Here is a 16,629-nt window from a genome sequence, read left to right as displayed (position 1 = left end):
TTACTTACTGACATAGGTCAAACACAGCAGGAAACAATGGTGACTTAAGGGAATTAATTGCTGCCAGAACAAAGCCTCCTAAAGCCTGAGTGCATCCTAAAGTCTGAGCTTGACAGTAAAGCTTTGGGCTTGGCAAAAGAGAAATCATCCATATGAAAGAGAGATCTGCATTTCCCAGGCTGCCCCACACTCTCAGTTCCCCCCTCCACTGAAGTCCTGGTTCCAAAACAAATCCTACAGCCACAGACTGGGTTGGGTTGGAAGGGACCTTCAAGATTATCTGGTTCCAGTCCCTCTGCCATGGGCAGAGACACTTCCCACTAAACCAGGTTACTCAAATTCATAAGCATGTCTTATATTCATCCTCTCTCCAGGACTGGATTTTGTTTTTTCAGGTCATTACTTCCTTTTCCAGTTCTTATGCCATTGCTTGGGTTGACCTGTGGATGTGGAAGTCAGGGTGTGGGTGGTTTGGGTCAGGTTTGGTTCCTGTTTCTTTCTGCTGTGCAATAAGCAGAGGCTTGGCTTGAAAGTGAAGTCTTGTATATTGCCAAAGGCTGTGCTCTCTTTATCCTCAGCACAGGTTAAAAATGTTATTTAACATTTAACTGTTATGTTGATGCTACTGGTGGATTTGCTGGAAGAACATTCACTGATTTCCAGAGCTGTCTGGGCTGGGTGAGGCCAGAGAGAATTACTGCTTTTGTGCTTTGTTCTGTGATGCTGAGATGCAATAAAACCTGATATTAGTACTGACTTTCTTGAAAAGAAAGTGCTTTGAGGTCTACTTGTGAAAAGCAGCAAGTAGGAGCCAGGTGGATTTGTGCCTTTCTGAGAGTCTTTTCTTCTTTTGTTCCTTGACATCAGTAATTTAGCAGTTCCTCTCAGGTCCACTCACAGCCCAACAGTAACTTGTGATCTGTTCCACCCATGATTGTCTTAGTTCACCATTGTACTTGTATCAGTGTATCTTTACAGATATTTCAGTTTTCTGTGGCCTAAATAGATTTTTTGGAGAGAGCTTTCTAATGGTACTTATTCCAGTTATGTGAGAAGGGAGAGTGGTACCATGAGTTGGGGCTTGGCTGTCACTGATACCTTTGTGTCTTCCATTGTACTGCTCCAAGTCTGCATCTCACCTGGAAGTTTTGTCATTTACCCTGATTTTGGTTCCTTGGTGGAACAGACTTTTCACTGAACTCTTAAGGAAGGATTAAGCAAAATTTAACTTCCCCAGCTGAACCAGTAAGCCTCTGCCTTATAGTCATGCTTGGAAGCTTTCTGAAGTATCACTGGCAGAAAGTACTTTAAAAAAAAAAGTACATAATGGATGAGAATCCTCATCTCTATCTGCAGAGTGTGTTTTAAATCCTGATTTGAGTAGAAACACAGCTCAAGGATATCCTGCAGCTCACAGGACTGTGCTTTCCCTTAGATCCACAGATACATTCTACACAGATCTTATGCTGAAATCTTACATTGCTGCAGTACCTAAGATAAAAATTAAGGACAAAAGTGAGGTGACAGCAGAGCCTCTTACATTAAAGTTGTAGCTTACTGAGGTTTGATTTGTTTCCTTTCTGAATTGGACACAATCGTTGTCGCAGACTGAGCTCTTGGGGCATCTGAGCTGGTTGTGTGATTCCACACCAGGGGAAATTCCTCTTGGAAGTTTTTCAGCCCAGTCAGGGTTGGATGAGCATGAAGGTGTCACAGGTACCTGAGGTGCCTCCTCTTCCCTTTTGGAATCATCTGATGACTTGAACTCCTTGGTTGAAAAGAAAAAGCAGCAGCCAACAGTTTATTTTCTGTTGTGTCCACTTGACCTGGACTGGAAGGAAAAATAAAGTTAGGAATATTCCCAGGATATTGCCCAGCCCAGCCTTAAGTTGCTCTTGAGCCTCAACAGAACTACACAGAGAAGAACCAAGACTATTGCTCATTAAGTTCTCATACTTTGGAGGTGTCTTTTGATGATGCAGCCTTGTATTGTTCTGACAGTATTCTTCCATAAACCCTTACAAGGGGAAAATTGTGTGGTTATGTTGTTTGGTTTTTTTAACTCCAGCTAAAGCTTTCACAACTTTAATTTTCTGCAAACCTTTGACAGCTGTTTTTTTGTTACTTTTTTTTTTTTTTTTTTTTTTTTTTTTTCCCCAAGATATTTTAATACTTACCCTGCACAGCACTCAGAGGAGAACAGGACACAGCTGATTACAGCCTGGTCATTTTGCAGTCTTTGTTTCCAGAGAACATGTTCCTGGGCTCTCTTGATTACTGGAACCTCTTTTCATCACTCTGCTTCTCCTCCTCAGTGGGCAAGCAGGGAGTGATAAGTGCAGTAAAACATGAACTGTCATAGTGATTAGAATTCCCTGCAAAGGGGTATTTTAAATGGTTCTGCACCTGATTCCTTTTCATTTTAAAGGCAAGAGGGTAGGGCAGGGGAAAATCTGTTAGTTAAAGTATTAAAGCCTGCCTGGGGCACAGCTTTTCCTTTCACTTCCAAACTGCCTATCCAATCCCAGACAACTGGAAATGGAAAGATGTTGTCTGAGCCCTCAGGCTCTCACTTAGAACTACCTTCACTTCTTGCTAAGTCTGCTTGTGGAAAGGTTTTCCCAGCATGTTAAATGCACTGGATTTGTTTCCATAGACTTTAAATGCCTCTTTAGAACACAGACAGGCCACTGCTGTTTGGATGTTTTTTAACTGGACTGAGATGACAGCTAATAATGACCACGGGTAGCTGAAAACCCTAAACCATTACTAAAAGGCTGACTTTTCCTGAGATGGTTCTGTCCTGTCCCCCTTCCCCAGCACAGTCCATCTTGTCTATAAAACCTTTCAGGTTTAGGAGCCACGGGAGTTCTGCCAGCAGCAGATACATCCAGACAACAGGCTTTCCCTGCCTTCTGGCTCACACTTCCCTTTTACCCATCCTGCATACAAGCTCAGAAGTACAAATTTGAGAATCAGGATCTAAAAAGATGGATTTGTCTGTGAGTGTATGTGAGGTGGTGAGCTCTGATGTACTCTGCTGGCTCCACATGAGCATCCTTCTGGCTCTCAGAGCCACTCCCCTGTGTGCCCCACTTCCACGCATTGTGAGACACTGAATTATTCCTCTTTAATCACCTTGGCCATAACTTCTCCCATAACCCCACACTGAGGCATTCTTTCTTGCAGTTGGTTGGTCTTCCTCTGCTCATGGATCACCCTTGGCCCCTTCTCTGTCTTTCAACTGAATTCCAACTCATTTGGTAGCCTTGGGATGGTTTGATCACAAAATATTTGGCAGCTGGGTAGGTGCTGGATTTGTGCTTTGGGGTAATGAGATGTTCTCACCTCCCTGCCCCGTTGCTCCTCTTCTCTCTGCTTTTTGAAAGCTCTGACCCTTTCAGGGAACAGCCTGTGGTGACTCCAGAATCTCTTTCCTGACTGGTAACAGCTCGTTTAGAGCCTGTCATTCTTCATTTGGAATTTAAATTATTTTCCCCCAGTATGCATTAATTTCCATTTATTGACTTTGTTTTCCACCTGTCACCTATTACTCAGTCACCAAGCATTATAAGATCTTTAGGTGGAAATTGAGTTTATGAATCCTTGGCTCTGTGCAGCTATTTTCTCATCACCCAGCAAACTTAGCAGCCTTCCAAAACACTGTTCCTACTGCTCACTTGTGCTCAGGGCTGTACAGAGAGCAGGAGAGCATTTTTGTGCTGAAACTTTGGAAGGATCAAAAGTGAAGACCCTGCAGGTACAGTGCAGTTAAAGAAGTCTCCAAAGATATCCAGAGCCCCAGAACACAGTGAGGGAATGAGCAACCCCACTAATTTCAGGAGGCTTTTGAGGTCCTGATTTTGAGCTTGTTCAGTGCCTTTCCCACTGGTGGCCTTGCAGGGACCCAAGACAGACCCAGCAATGCCAGACCCTATGGACTGGCTGTAATGTTCCTTCAGTCACTGGAAAAATGACCCTATTTTTGACCCAAACAACCAGAGAAGCCTTCTCCAGGAGCTGTGGCTTTTCTTTTAGGTGTTGATCTGGCAGCTTAGTTTTCAGGAATGATATTTAGAAACTCCAGGATTCAGTCTGAGCCACGTCATACTCACTTGCTGAATAATTTCTCATGTTTTCCTTAGGTCTTGGTGGGCCTGGGAAGAAGTTTGATGCTTTTACCTTTCCTGTGGGCTCTTCCTTCCCAGCCTAAAGACTGATTTAGAGTGGTTTGGAAGAGCAGTGGTAAAAATAATATTGGCTGGCATTTTCAAGGCTGAAACTTTGTGGGTTTTGCTATTGACTTAGATTAAAAAAAAATTAAATTCCTGAAATGCATTTTATTCCTTGCCTGTGTGTATGGGGAACTTTATCAAAAAGACCAGAGCAAACTGGCACAAGAGCAGCTTCCTTTTGCTTCATTAGCAAAGGAAGTGGATGAAGCTTCCTTTCAGTCCCTCTGAAATGTGGTAGGTTTGGTCAACACTTTAACTACAGATTCATGGAAAGCTGTCCATGGACACATCTGTAATGCTATTCTGCACACAAAACTAGCTAGAATATGTAGAAATATTGCTTTTCTTGTTCACTGCTGGAATTCACACATTGGGTAGAACCCAAAAGGCAGAGCCTGGGAGGATGAGAGGGGTCAAAGGTGGCTTTTCCTGTAAATGTGTCATTAATTCATACAAGAACAAAACCCACTCTCTGTGCTTAAGGGTATCTTGATGAAACTATTTTTAATTTTTTAAAATTTTTTTAAATTCAGGCTTCACAATGGCTCTCAAACTGTTAATGTGCATTAAATCTGGGCCTGATGTGCAGACTCACAGACAGCTTTCCCCTTTGGATGGGGCTGTAACCTGGGGTTTTGGACCTGCTTGTGACTGGAAGCTCTTTGAAGCTGATGTGGACTGAAGTGTGTTCCTCCTGCTCCTCTGTTTTGGTGGAATATGGTTTGCTCTCTCTCCTCCTCCCCCTTAAATCCCCTGCCACACATGTTCTCAATTACTGCCTGCATTGAAGCTGCAAATGTTTCTTGTGCATCTAGCTTTCTATATTGAGTGCTGGAAATATATTTTAGTAATTTGTGGGAGAACTTTTACGTCCCATGCTGGGAAAATGGTGGTTATGGTTCCTGCAGGGAAACAAGTTCATCAATTCCAGTGCACAACAGTTTTGCTGCTTCTTCCTTTTGTATCTTGAAGCAAATATCATAAGAACCTCTTGCCCCTGTTGGGCTGAGCCTGGGTTTCTCCCATCTTTGAAATAAAAAGCATATGCTCTGCAGTCTGTGTTTTTCAGTGCTGTCCACAAAATAAGCAGTGGGTTTTGGCTGAACACAGTAATATCTACTGTGTACCCCAAATATTTGGATTTGGATGTGCAGCAGTACTGCACTTAGGAAAATTCAATTGTATTTTATTGTTGGTAGGATTTCAGAGTCAATATTCTGCAGCAGAGGGCATTAAAGGAATAATGTAAGAAAGAAACTTGCCAGTACTGATATTTTGGAAGGGAAAGGAAACAGGGATTACTCTTTTTCTTAGCATTTCTATTGTCCTCACAAGATAATCCCTCTGTATCCAGTTGGTAAAATGGGTTCACAAGCCTTTGTTGTTGTACATTAAATCATGCTTTGTTTCCAACTGCAAACCTTAGGTCCCACACCCACATCTGTAACGTGTTCCTCAGATCAGTTTCTGATTTGTAGAAGATAATTTTGCGGTTAAGGAAAATTCTGTCTTGCACTCCACCTCTTTCTTGTGCTGACAGTAAATTCAACAGCAGTCAGGGGATACTGTTAAAAAAAAAAAGTCTTGAAAGCACAGTTACCTTCTGCTTAAATAAATGATGGGCTATTTCAAATGGAAAGAATTGCTTTTACATCTCTTGTGTGGGTAAGCTGGCTTGCAATAGATGGGCTTTTAAGAGTGCTGGCAGACTGAGATAGCAAAGAGAAGAGGAAAAGGTGTGTTTGGATCAATTACTAAATTGTTAGATAATAAATGAATCCTTTTCCAATGCACACAAACTAAGCTTCCTTTTCATTTACTGTTCCAACTTCCCCTTCAGAGATTTGATTAAAGCATTCTCTCCCAAAGCATAGAACTCTTACCATTTTGCTATAAACATTAATTGACCCTCTTTTGATCTTTGAAAAGTTATTTTCCTGCCATTAACAATGATAAAACCATAAACAATATTTTTAAAGATACCTGGGGGAGGGGGGTGGTATCCAACCAAATGGAACAATTCAAAGGACTTCTATGAAAAGCTGTGTACACTTTTGCCACTGTCCTCAGAGAAAGAAATCAGTACAGGCAGCACTTCACTATGCATCAGACAGGAGTTTCATCTTTGCAAATAATTTTATAATTTTTGCAAGTTGAGTCATTCAGACATTTTTTCCTATTGCTTTATTTCTGATATGTTTGTTCAAAAACCAAAAAAAAAAGCTGGAGAAAGAAGAGCAATAAAACTTGAGTGAAGTGATGCCTGAGATGCTCATTTAGTTCCCATTAGTACAATAAATGAGAAAATGGTGAGGTTTGGTTAGGTTTTTTTCCTGTACTTCTCAACAGGGATAGTTTTAGACCTGTATCCCAAATGGAAACTGAGTCACAGGCTGACCCATAGGACCAGGATGGAGCAAGATGCTAGAACAGAGTCCCTGGAGGTAGCAATGTAACTCTGGCAGTTTGGGTGTGGGTTGTTGTTTGTTGGTTTTGGGGTGGTTTTTTTCTTTGTTTTAAGTGGGTAAGAGTCTTGTCTCATTTGGCTGTTTGTAAATCCAAAGGCATTCCAGTCTAAATCAGCAGACTGGAAGAATTCATGGTGTTGTTTTTGGGTTTCTTAAGTGTCAGAGAGATTTCCTTGCTGTGGTGTAGACTCAGGTCAATAACAGTGCTCACCCCCTCCCCAGCTCATCTTTTCACAGCCTTTGGGATGGATCCTGGAGCCCAGGAATTGTGTTGCCCCCTGACTTCACTCTGGAGGAGAAATGCTCCTGTTCCAGTAGGAATGGAGGCTGGAAATACAACCAGTCTTGGGGTGGCTCAGTGATCATAGCCTGGTTTGTGCCTGTCCTCACATAGCTGGCTGGAATGACTGAGGAACATCTTATCTAAGGCTCACCTTTGAATTTTGGTCATTTTATCTCGTGCTAAGCCCCCAAGTATTTCACTTTGACATGAAGAGGAGCAAGTAATTTTTTTCAGCCATCTCTTGGCCTGCAAAACTCCCTGCTAAATCCTCTGCAGCTCTGCCCTGGGAGGAGAGAGAGAGATGTGCCCAGAGCCTGCAGTGAAAAGCTGAACAAAGAGGGGGAATAAGCCTAACTGGGGGCTTGTGTGATACAAAGAAACCCTGTGCTTTCAAATAATGGTGGTATAGGCAGATTTTTATAAAGAAAAATATCCTCTGGTTTTGGCCTTTTCCTGGTTTGTATTGAGTGGAGCTCGTGTTGGGTTTGGTGAAAGTCAGAAGACTTGGGAGTTGGTGCAAACCACTAACTGGGTGATGTTCAGTGAATTACGTGGACAAAAAACACATTTCTATGGCTTAAGTCAGAAAACCACATGAATAAATCCTGGTCTGGTTTTGCTTGTATTTCTGTGAACACTTCAAGTTTATTTTCAGTTGTTTTGGGTTCTGTTTCCTCTCAAATTCAAGTTTGCCTTAGGTGGTTTTCCCTGAAAGTTCACAAAAATCTGCTTTCTTTAGGCAACTTGCTGTTTGGGAAATGGGGAGTCTTTAGTGACCCAAAACCAACTCTATGCAAGACCCATTCCTACAGCTGGGTTTTGCTTCTATATCCCAGTAACCAGGAAGCCAGGATTCACTAAATTTCTTGGCTTCAATTAACTGAATTTCCTCCTGTGTTGCAGGTAGAATACACAGGGCTGTAGGCAAGCTGAGGGAAGCTCCTTCAGGTACTTCAAGAAGGACATTGAGGGGCTGGAGCAAGTCCAGAGAGGGGCAACAAAGCTGGTGAAGGGTCTGGAGCACAAATCTTACAAGAAGTAGGGACCTGGGTTGTTGAGTCTGGAGAAAAGGAGGCTGAGAGGAGACCTTGCTCTCTACACCTGCCTGAAAGGAGGTGGAAGCAAGGGGGGAATTGGTCTCTTCTCCCTAGTATCAAGCAGTAGGATGGGAGGAAATGGCCTCAAGCTGTGCCAGGGGGGGTTTAGGTTGGATATTAAGGACAATTTCTTGTCTGAAGGAGTGGTGAGACACTGCCATGGGCTGCCCGGGGAGGTGGTCAAATCACCATCTCTGGAGGTGTCTAAAAGCCACAAAGACGTGGTGCTGAGGGCTCTGGTTTGGCACTGGACTCTGTAGAGTTGGCTAATGGTCGTGTTCAGTGATCCTAAAGCCCTTTTACAACCAGAATGCTTCTCTGTTTCTGTACTGAGAGAACATCAGCCCTGCCTTGCAGTAAGTGCTGGGAGGGGGAGGCAGGTCCTGGGAGCCCTGTGACTGTCCCCATGGGCTGCAGGGTGGGGACAGCACTGCCATGGGGCACATGCACTTCAGACCATCTAAATCAGGAGGAATTTCTGCACCATTTGGTAAAAAGGGGCAGCATGGGATGAACACTGCCTGGGAAGGAGTTGGGTGTCTGAGCTCCTCTCCCACCTCCTGACTCAATGTGCACAGCACTGCTCCGTGCTGGGCCCATCTCCTGGGGCTTCTCAGCCATAGAATCACAGAATCATCCAGGCTGGAAAGGACCTCTGAGATCAGCAAGTCCAACCCTTAATCCACGACCACTGTGGTTCCCAGACCATGAGAATTAGACCTGGAAAAATTAGTGGAGAGTTTCTGTCTGCAGCTCTGAACACGGCTGCTGGTTTCTTCTGTCCCCCTTGTCATTCACTGCACCAAGATAAAAAAACGTTTCTCAAGTAGGTGTTAACCAGTGAAGATTATCCATGGACTGAAGACTTGAGGGGCTCAGTTATGTCAGAATGGAATAGTGCCTTTCATTATATGTTTGTTGCTGGCATGAGAAGTTTTATTTCCATTCAAATTCTAAAGAAGCATTTCACCTTTTACTTCAGGAAAATTGAAATTATGTTGCTCTTGGTTCTTTAGACCTGCTTTTTAGAGCTGCTTCCTTTTGGAGCACCAGGTAGGCTTTCAGTACCCTCCAAATCCTTATGAGTACCAGTGTCCAGTACTGCTGAGCATCCAGTAAGGATGCTCAGAGGTACAGAATGGCACCCTGTGGTTGTGTGAGTGAGGTGCAGCATGGGTGTCCTTGTGCTTTGCACCCTTTGCACTGAGGATGCTGCTGTGGTGCCTTGCAGGCTGGAGCCTCAGAGTGCAAATGAGCCATTTGGAGGTAATTGGGTGACTTTCCTTACTGCATGGAAGGAAGCACTCCTGCCAAGCACCTGGCACTTGCATCATCTGGGCACCAGCCAGAGCAATAAAGTTCAGATCCAGGTTTTTGATTCAGCCCCATTCAGTGTTAGAGGTGGTGAGCAGTGATGTTCCAAGAAAAAATTGCACAGCAGAGCTCACTTGAAGTCATTTATAACCCAGGAAGAAAAAAGCTGTGCTAAGAATAACTTTTAATTACATCAGGTCAGTAAATTATTCTACAGACTCATGCCCAGGACAAGACTTGAGTTTAGAAGATAGGTTAAAATCAGTATTTCCCCACCTAAAGTCATTGGTTTGTGTATTGTTCTCATTGAGTTGATAAGAAAAATCTCTTCATTTATCTCCTCCAATGGACAAAAAACAGATGAACACAGTAACACTTGCATGGTCTTAAACTGCATTTGCATTGCCTGCTCATCATCTCTGGTCAGCACTGAAGGCTCTTCCTGTTGGCTGGGATGAGAAACCAGCATGGTTCCTGTTCATCAGCTGGAGTGGCTTAATGAGGGAGCTGCACTGGGTGGACTGGGACATTTTCATCTCCCTTCTGTAGTTCTTTCAGGAAGCTGAGCTTTCCACACCACTGTAACATGCCTCAGCTTCTTCACATGGTGCATTCTCTTACTACTGCTTCTGTGTGGTTTTATCTCTTCACAATTGACAAAATTATATCTCTACACATAAGCTGAGATAAAACAGATTTTCTTACAGAATCTTCCTAAATATGATGGTGGAGAAGCCTGCTGAAGAGGGGAAAATAAACCACCCAAGTTGCAGGTTTCTTTCTAAGTGTGTTTTTTAGGAAGTGTTAAAAAAATGCTGTGATGCCAAATGAAGGCAAGATATGGTTTAGAATCTCAAGTAAGGGTTTTAGGAAGCAATACTGCAAAGGCTGTGCTTTGCCTCGTGAAAACGTGGTGAGCTTGGCTTTGCTGGTTGTACAAAATAAACTCAACTTGTGTTTATAGAACCAAAAAAAAAAAAAAAAAAAATAAAAAGTCCCTGGTGGCTGTGTTGCTGGATAACTCTTGAATGTTGTAGCTCTCTTTAAACCTGCAGCTTGGGAAGTATGGTCTGACAAAGTCCAACTCCAGAAAAACAGAAAAAAAAAAAATGGCAATCCTATCAGATTTACTACTTGCTATTGTTTCAGCTACTGCTGTTCTTTCATTTGCAGCAGTAATTTGGTTTGTATGGGCTCTTGTAGTCCAGACCACATGAAACTGTTCTGATGAGGACCTGAACCCCAGTTTGATGCTGGTTTAATTGAAGGCCAGTGTGGTAGACACCCAGCTGGCACTTTTTTGCATAATCCTTGTTTATTTTTGCCATGTGTCCTGGCTTTATTAATAAGCTGTGCTGAAGGTCAGTATATTCTTCAGCACAGCCACATCGATTGATTTATTTATTTTCTGTATTGCAGCTCATTCTTTTGGTGTTCTGCCTTGATTTCTCTTCGCTCAGGGTGCTGTTTACTTTTCTGTTTTTCTGCTCAAAGTTGTCTCAAAGTCTAAATAAAGGCTTAGATAACTTCCCCAGCTACACAAAAGTAGCAAGGAGAGAGGGGTTGATGGAAGGTCCCTCCTTTTAATTTTGAGCAATAGAATCTGTAGTTTAAACTCTTGTTCTTGTTATGGTTGTTATTGTTGTTATTGATATTATTATTGTTATTATTATTGTTATTATTATTATTAATAATAATAATATTTAGACAAGACCATCATAGTTACAGTGCTGGAAGTTTTGGCATAGCACTGGCTGTAGGACTTCCCTGAATTTAGGTCTGTTCCTGAGTACTTCGCTTTCCTTGGCCACAAATCTAACAGGTTTGTTTGCTGTTTTGAAGATGATTAACTCTCTTCCCTGACCCAAACTCTGCAATCAGTGACTCTTTAGGCAGTCCCTGGTTGCATTTGCTGATGGCTCCATCCCAGATCCCAGCACATGGCTGGAAGGAATGTTGCCACTGTCCTGTGACCATTTCTAACAGTGCTGGTGACACCTTTGCTGTTTCCCTTGGTCGGGACAAGAGTAGGAGTGTGGGCAAACAGCTCATGTGAACAGCAGTTCTCCTTTTACCAGGGCAGCAGCTTTCTGATACCAGGCTGCAGAATTCAGTTGCTGTAAGAGGTGAGCCCACCTCTTTCTGACCTGAGTGCTGAGTGGGAAATCAGCTCACAGCTCCTGCCAGGGGCCTCTTCTTATGTTTTTGGAGTTCAGCTGAGCTGTGTTTTATCAGGCTCACCAAAAAGATGGCAAAGTGTTTTGGCTAACAAATAAATGTGCTGTTTAGAAAGCACCAGTCATTTCACTGTTTTCAAGTTTCAGTGCCATGTGACTGTATAGTCTTGCAATTTGATGGTGTAAAGTACTTCACATGTTACACAAATATGTCAAAACGCAGTAACAGCACAAGTGTTCTTTACTGCTTTCCTAAATACATTTCACAATATGTCCTACTGGAATCCACCTCTTGTCATTATTTATAAATACTGCAAAGAAGATCATCAAGAATTAGATGATTAGCATGAGACTGTCTTTCTGTACTGAGGATATATTTTCTCATGATAATGTACAGAGGGAAGCATACAAATCCTTCCTTGTCTAAAATAAGGTAGCCTCAAATAAAACCCAACAAATTATGCTTTGCATATTCACTCAGGTTCACTTTCTGCTGCTGCTTCGTGCTTATTCAGTTCATCTGCTCCTTTGAAAACTTCTGGGTTACCTCCAGACTTTGCATGGGAATGCTTTTGGGGCATTAGGTTGCTTTTTGGAAGGCTGTGGGGTCTGACCTGTGGGGAGACCAACCTCACCCCCTCCTTCTGAGAGGACCCTTTCCCCAGAACAAACAGCTTTGCAACACAGGCAACAATTAACTAAATGGTTTGATAAGGAATGAGAAGACCTGTGGCTGCCTCCAGGACCATCTCATGTGCTGAGCTTTCAGATGAGCAGCCCCACAGAGGTGTGATTTGTGTGGGACCCAGAACCAGTGCAAGTTGTGTTCATTCCAGTATCCTGTCCTTGTGAGGACTGGAGACCAAGTGCCTTGAGGAGGTTCTTCTGGTCCTGCCCTGCAAACAAGGCCAAGCAGTATGCTCTCCTGCCTGCTTGCTTCTCCTGTGGAGTCTTGAGTCCTGTTTGCAAACTGAAATGATGCTGTTGTTGCATCCTACACAGGATTTCCTGCTCCGTGCAAGCTTGGGTATTACTTCCATACACAGTGTAAGCTTTGCAGTTCCAATGATCTAATCCAGTCATAGATTGGTCTGCATTTGCTGGGTTGCCAGGAAAAGACATATGTTGTCAGGCAGTCAAAGTCAGCAGCAGTGCTGAAGTGGAAATGTGCTGAAACATGAAGAAGGCAGAAATCCAGAAGAATCTCTCCGAGGTTTTGCTAATAGGAAACCAAAAAAAATTGTCTTCTTTACATAGATGCTTTCCACATGGATTTAGAGAAATACTGCTTGCCTGATGGCTGAGAATGATTAAAGGGCAATTCTTTTGCTTTCTTGGCTTTGTTGTGATAATAGAAGATGCTGTTAGAATTCAGCTTATTGAGAACTGGTGTTAGAGGGAAGAGAAAAATTATTTCAACTACTTGACTGGAAGAGGCATCTGTACTATGGTGTGGGAGAGAACTATGACATCGAGTTCCTTCTGTCATTGGTGATTCAAGACACAATTTTTGAGTTGCCCTCACAGTGGAACTAGATCTTTACATGTCTCTGCTGAGGCACATGTTTTAGGGTGAGGACTTAGGTTTTGACAGCTTGCAATGGTAAGAACACTTTCCACGCCGTTTTTTATCACACAGTGTTTGTAATTCCAATTTTTCATTTTTAGCTTTTCCCTGGGAAAAAAGAATGCATCGTTGGCTTGAACAAAGGGAATATGTGCAGCAAGGACCCCTGTTTTTCTCTGTCCTGCTGAAAAGACTTTGCTTTTAAATTCAGATGTCTCTATGCTGCTGACCTTTCACAGAATTGCTGTGAGGTGGGGATTGGGCTTTGAGCTGGTATATGAAGATGTGAGGTTCTGACATGTGTTCTGAGCCAGCAGGGATTTAATTGGATTTCATTGGTACATATCCCTTAAATATTATCACTTCTGAATGTGTGCTAAGAAAATGGCATCTGTCACAATCATACTTTTGCTGCTGGGGTCAATGTGTGCACACAGACGTGTGTTACTGTTCTGGGATGAAATTCCCCCATAAATGCCAGGACAGATCAGGAAAGATTTCTTTCTTTTTTAATATTAATGTTTTCTTCTTGAAGACCACCAGTTTTTCCCTCATCAGCAGGCATGTGGCTTGGCCTGATAGTAGTAGCAAGGAATTTTATTTCAGTGACTTCTCCAGGGTATTCATCCACTAAATAATAAGTACTTCTACCTCCTGGAGCAGCATCCCAGAAGGGATTACCCAGCCAGGATCACCTGCTGCCCAGGTAGCATCCCTGTGCAGTTTAGAAATGAGAGTAAAAACATTTGAGCTTCTGCTGTTTCCTGCTTCTTTTGGCACTTTTCCTGGAGGGAGCTGAGTTAGTAAATGTGACTGTCACAGCAGCTATTACCAATGACACAAAATAATTAAGTTGTGGTTTCTGTTGTGGTGGGGCCAGTTCTGTATTTTATAGTGATGCATCTCTGGGAGGATGGAGGGTGTCACGCTTGGCTGCCGTGACGGATGCTTCTAGGAAAAGAGGACAAGTCTCTGAAGGCAGGGTGGCTGATAGCTCCCATTTACATGAAATCCTGGTGGTTCCATGGCAGATCAGTAATAGAGCTGCATGTTGTTTCTTCTGATGAGGTGAGGGGGAGGGCAGCAGCCATTTCATTTTAATCCTTGTTGTTTTTGGAGGGGATGGCTCGGTTCTTTCCAGCTGGTGCAAAGAATGCTTAAGCCAGTCTGTAGTCTTGATTCTCTAATCAAGTGAATGCTTCCTTTTTTTTTTTTTTTTGAGTCCTGGGCCACCAGTGGGGTTCCTGGCTTTCAGAAATCCTGAAGACTTTAAGACACAGGTGCTCAGGAGCATGTCCCTGACAGCTCAAGTCCTGTTGAACTGTGCTCCATGCCGGAATTAAAATGCAAATACACTGTGAAATTTGGGGTTCTTAAGATCAATCTTATTTTTTTCCAGTATTTAAAATATTTTCTGTAGGTGACCTCAGACAAATCTGATAGTATTGCAGTGTAACTGCAAAATCCTGCTCATTGTATACACAAATTCTTCCTGTTGCACTAGATTGAGCATCCAGAGGGAAAATTTTCTCTTGTGGCTTGGGTGTCAGCCACAGCCTGTATGCTCTGGCATGCTCCTGGGGGGGCCCAGGAGCCCTGTGTGGGTCAGAGGAGCCCACCAGCACTGTGCTGAAACTTAACAAGTGCTTGAGCTTGCAAAAAAATGTGGTGCAAACCTTCCTGCTGTTGCTGGGGACCAACTGAGGAGGAGAAGCTGGAGGAAGTCTTTTTTCCCAGTAGATGTTGCTGTCATATATTGATGCACTGGGGGAAAATATTTCCACCCTATGTGGTGTTAGACCTTAAGGCTTTTGTTTGTTTGTTTGTTTGTGTGTCTCCAGTGAAAGAATCCCATGTCAGATTAGTTTTGTGTCTGGGGTGAGGGGTGACATTGTGCTCAGTGCTGGAGGAGGTGCAGAGGCTGTTACTGCACATGGCCCACGGGGTCACCAGGTGAGCCCAGAGAGGCAAGAGCAGAACAAGGGAGGGGGAAGTTTGACCTTGAGTTCATGTGCTCAGTGGCAGCTGCCACTTGGCTCCTCACCTGGAGCTCTCCAGGGAAGGGAAGCATCTGAGAAGAAGGGGCAAGGATGAGCAAAGGGAATTGGGATGCTGTCTCCTGGTGGGAAAAGCCTCTGGAACAGCAGGAAAAGATGCTGGGGCTTGGTTGAGAGATTAGATGTCAAACCTTGACAAGGCAAGAAAGTTCAGTGGGTAAATAGGGAAGAGAGGGGCAGCTGGGAACCATGGGGAGGCTTTGGGGAGGGGAATTGGAGCATTCAGGCAGTGAGCAAAGCTTTTTGCTGTGTGTCAGTGCAATGCAGCAGGTCCTGGGCTGTGACAAGGGAGCCTTTAGGGATATGGTAATTAAGAAAAGTAACTAAGAACTAAATCATAAAAATAATAAGTGTTTTACCAGCTCCGTTGTGCATATGCAGGCAGCAGGGAATGTGGGTCATGCAGTTGAGTGGCTGAGCCAGGAATAAAATCCAGGTCTGTGGATGCCTCGGGCCTCTCCACAGACACCAGGCTGTGGCTCTGTCCTCTGGCACAGCTTGGGTGGGAAAGGGCCCTCCATTTTAGGTGGAAGCTCAGGCTCTGCTCACTCCAGCAGCTAATCCTGTTCTCCTGCTGTTTGCCTTTTCCAGGTGCAAGTTCTTCAGCCTCACAGAAACCCCAGAGGATTACACCATCATTGTGGATGAAGAGGGCTTCCTGGGTAAGTGTCAGCGTGTGCCGCTTGGGTATCCAGCCTGGAGGTGGAGGAGGAAAACATCATCTCTGACTGAGATGATAAACCAGAGCGTTTGTAAAACAGGTCTGTGTGTCAGTGCTAGCAGTGCAGCTATGAAAGGTGCTTTGATCACTTAAGCACAGTGTCTCTGCTGCTGTGAACAAGGCGTTTCACACGTGGAATATGAATATATTTGAATGCCGTGAGAAGAGCAGCCTGAGCATATTTGAAAAAGCAAAGCCATCTGCATGTCATTGTCTTAAAAGGAGCTGGCCTTTGTCCCTAAGCATCTACAAGCATCACCACATCTTGGGTCTCCAGCTTGTCATCCAGCCCTTCTCTCTAAAAGGAGCACTTGAAGATGAGCAGTTTGTATCTTCCCCACAACGCTGAGGAGCTGTGAATCTGCTCCTTTGGCTCAGCACTGGCAGCTGTGATTCCTCCCCTTTGCTTACACCCAGCTCTCTTGGCAATAAATGTGCCACCTTTGCCCAGGGTGGCTAAAGATCTCCCTTCCCATGTGGAAGGTGGAGTTGGCTGTGTGCCAGAGGAGGTTGGGATCTGCTTGGAATCTGCAGACGTTGGGCGAGTGCTGATGGAGAGAATGGTTTGGCTTTGTGGATGGAAATAGTTTGTAATAACATTTATCATGTGGGGAGGTTTTGTTTGTAGCAGTGTTACTGAGGTGGTGGAATGAGGAAGTGTTGTGCAGCTATTATTATTTTTGTTCAGTCCCTGCTTTCTGTGGTTGGAA

The 16,629-nt window shown here is 43.7% G+C and overlaps 1 protein-coding gene across 2 annotated transcripts in view; it reads left to right on the top strand.

Moving 5' to 3' along the window:
- Positions 1–16,629, top strand: part of CASTOR2 (cytosolic arginine sensor for mTORC1 subunit 2) — a 113,289-nt gene that overhangs the window by 45,648 nt on the left and 51,012 nt on the right. For both annotated transcript variants that reach the window (XM_071765235.1, XM_071765236.1), the window contains exon 2: positions 15,790–15,860. In XM_071765235.1, the coding sequence (XP_071621336.1) occupies positions 15,790–15,860 (71 nt within the window). The remainder of the gene's footprint in view (positions 1–15,789; positions 15,861–16,629) is intronic.

Source organism: Heliangelus exortis, chromosome 21 (assembly GCF_036169615.1).
Source record: "Heliangelus exortis chromosome 21, bHelExo1.hap1, whole genome shotgun sequence".
Taxonomy (NCBI): Eukaryota; Metazoa; Chordata; class Aves; order Apodiformes; family Trochilidae; genus Heliangelus; species Heliangelus exortis.
The sequence above is the reverse complement of the archived record's forward strand: the minus strand, read 5'-3'. Positions and strand labels throughout refer to the sequence as shown.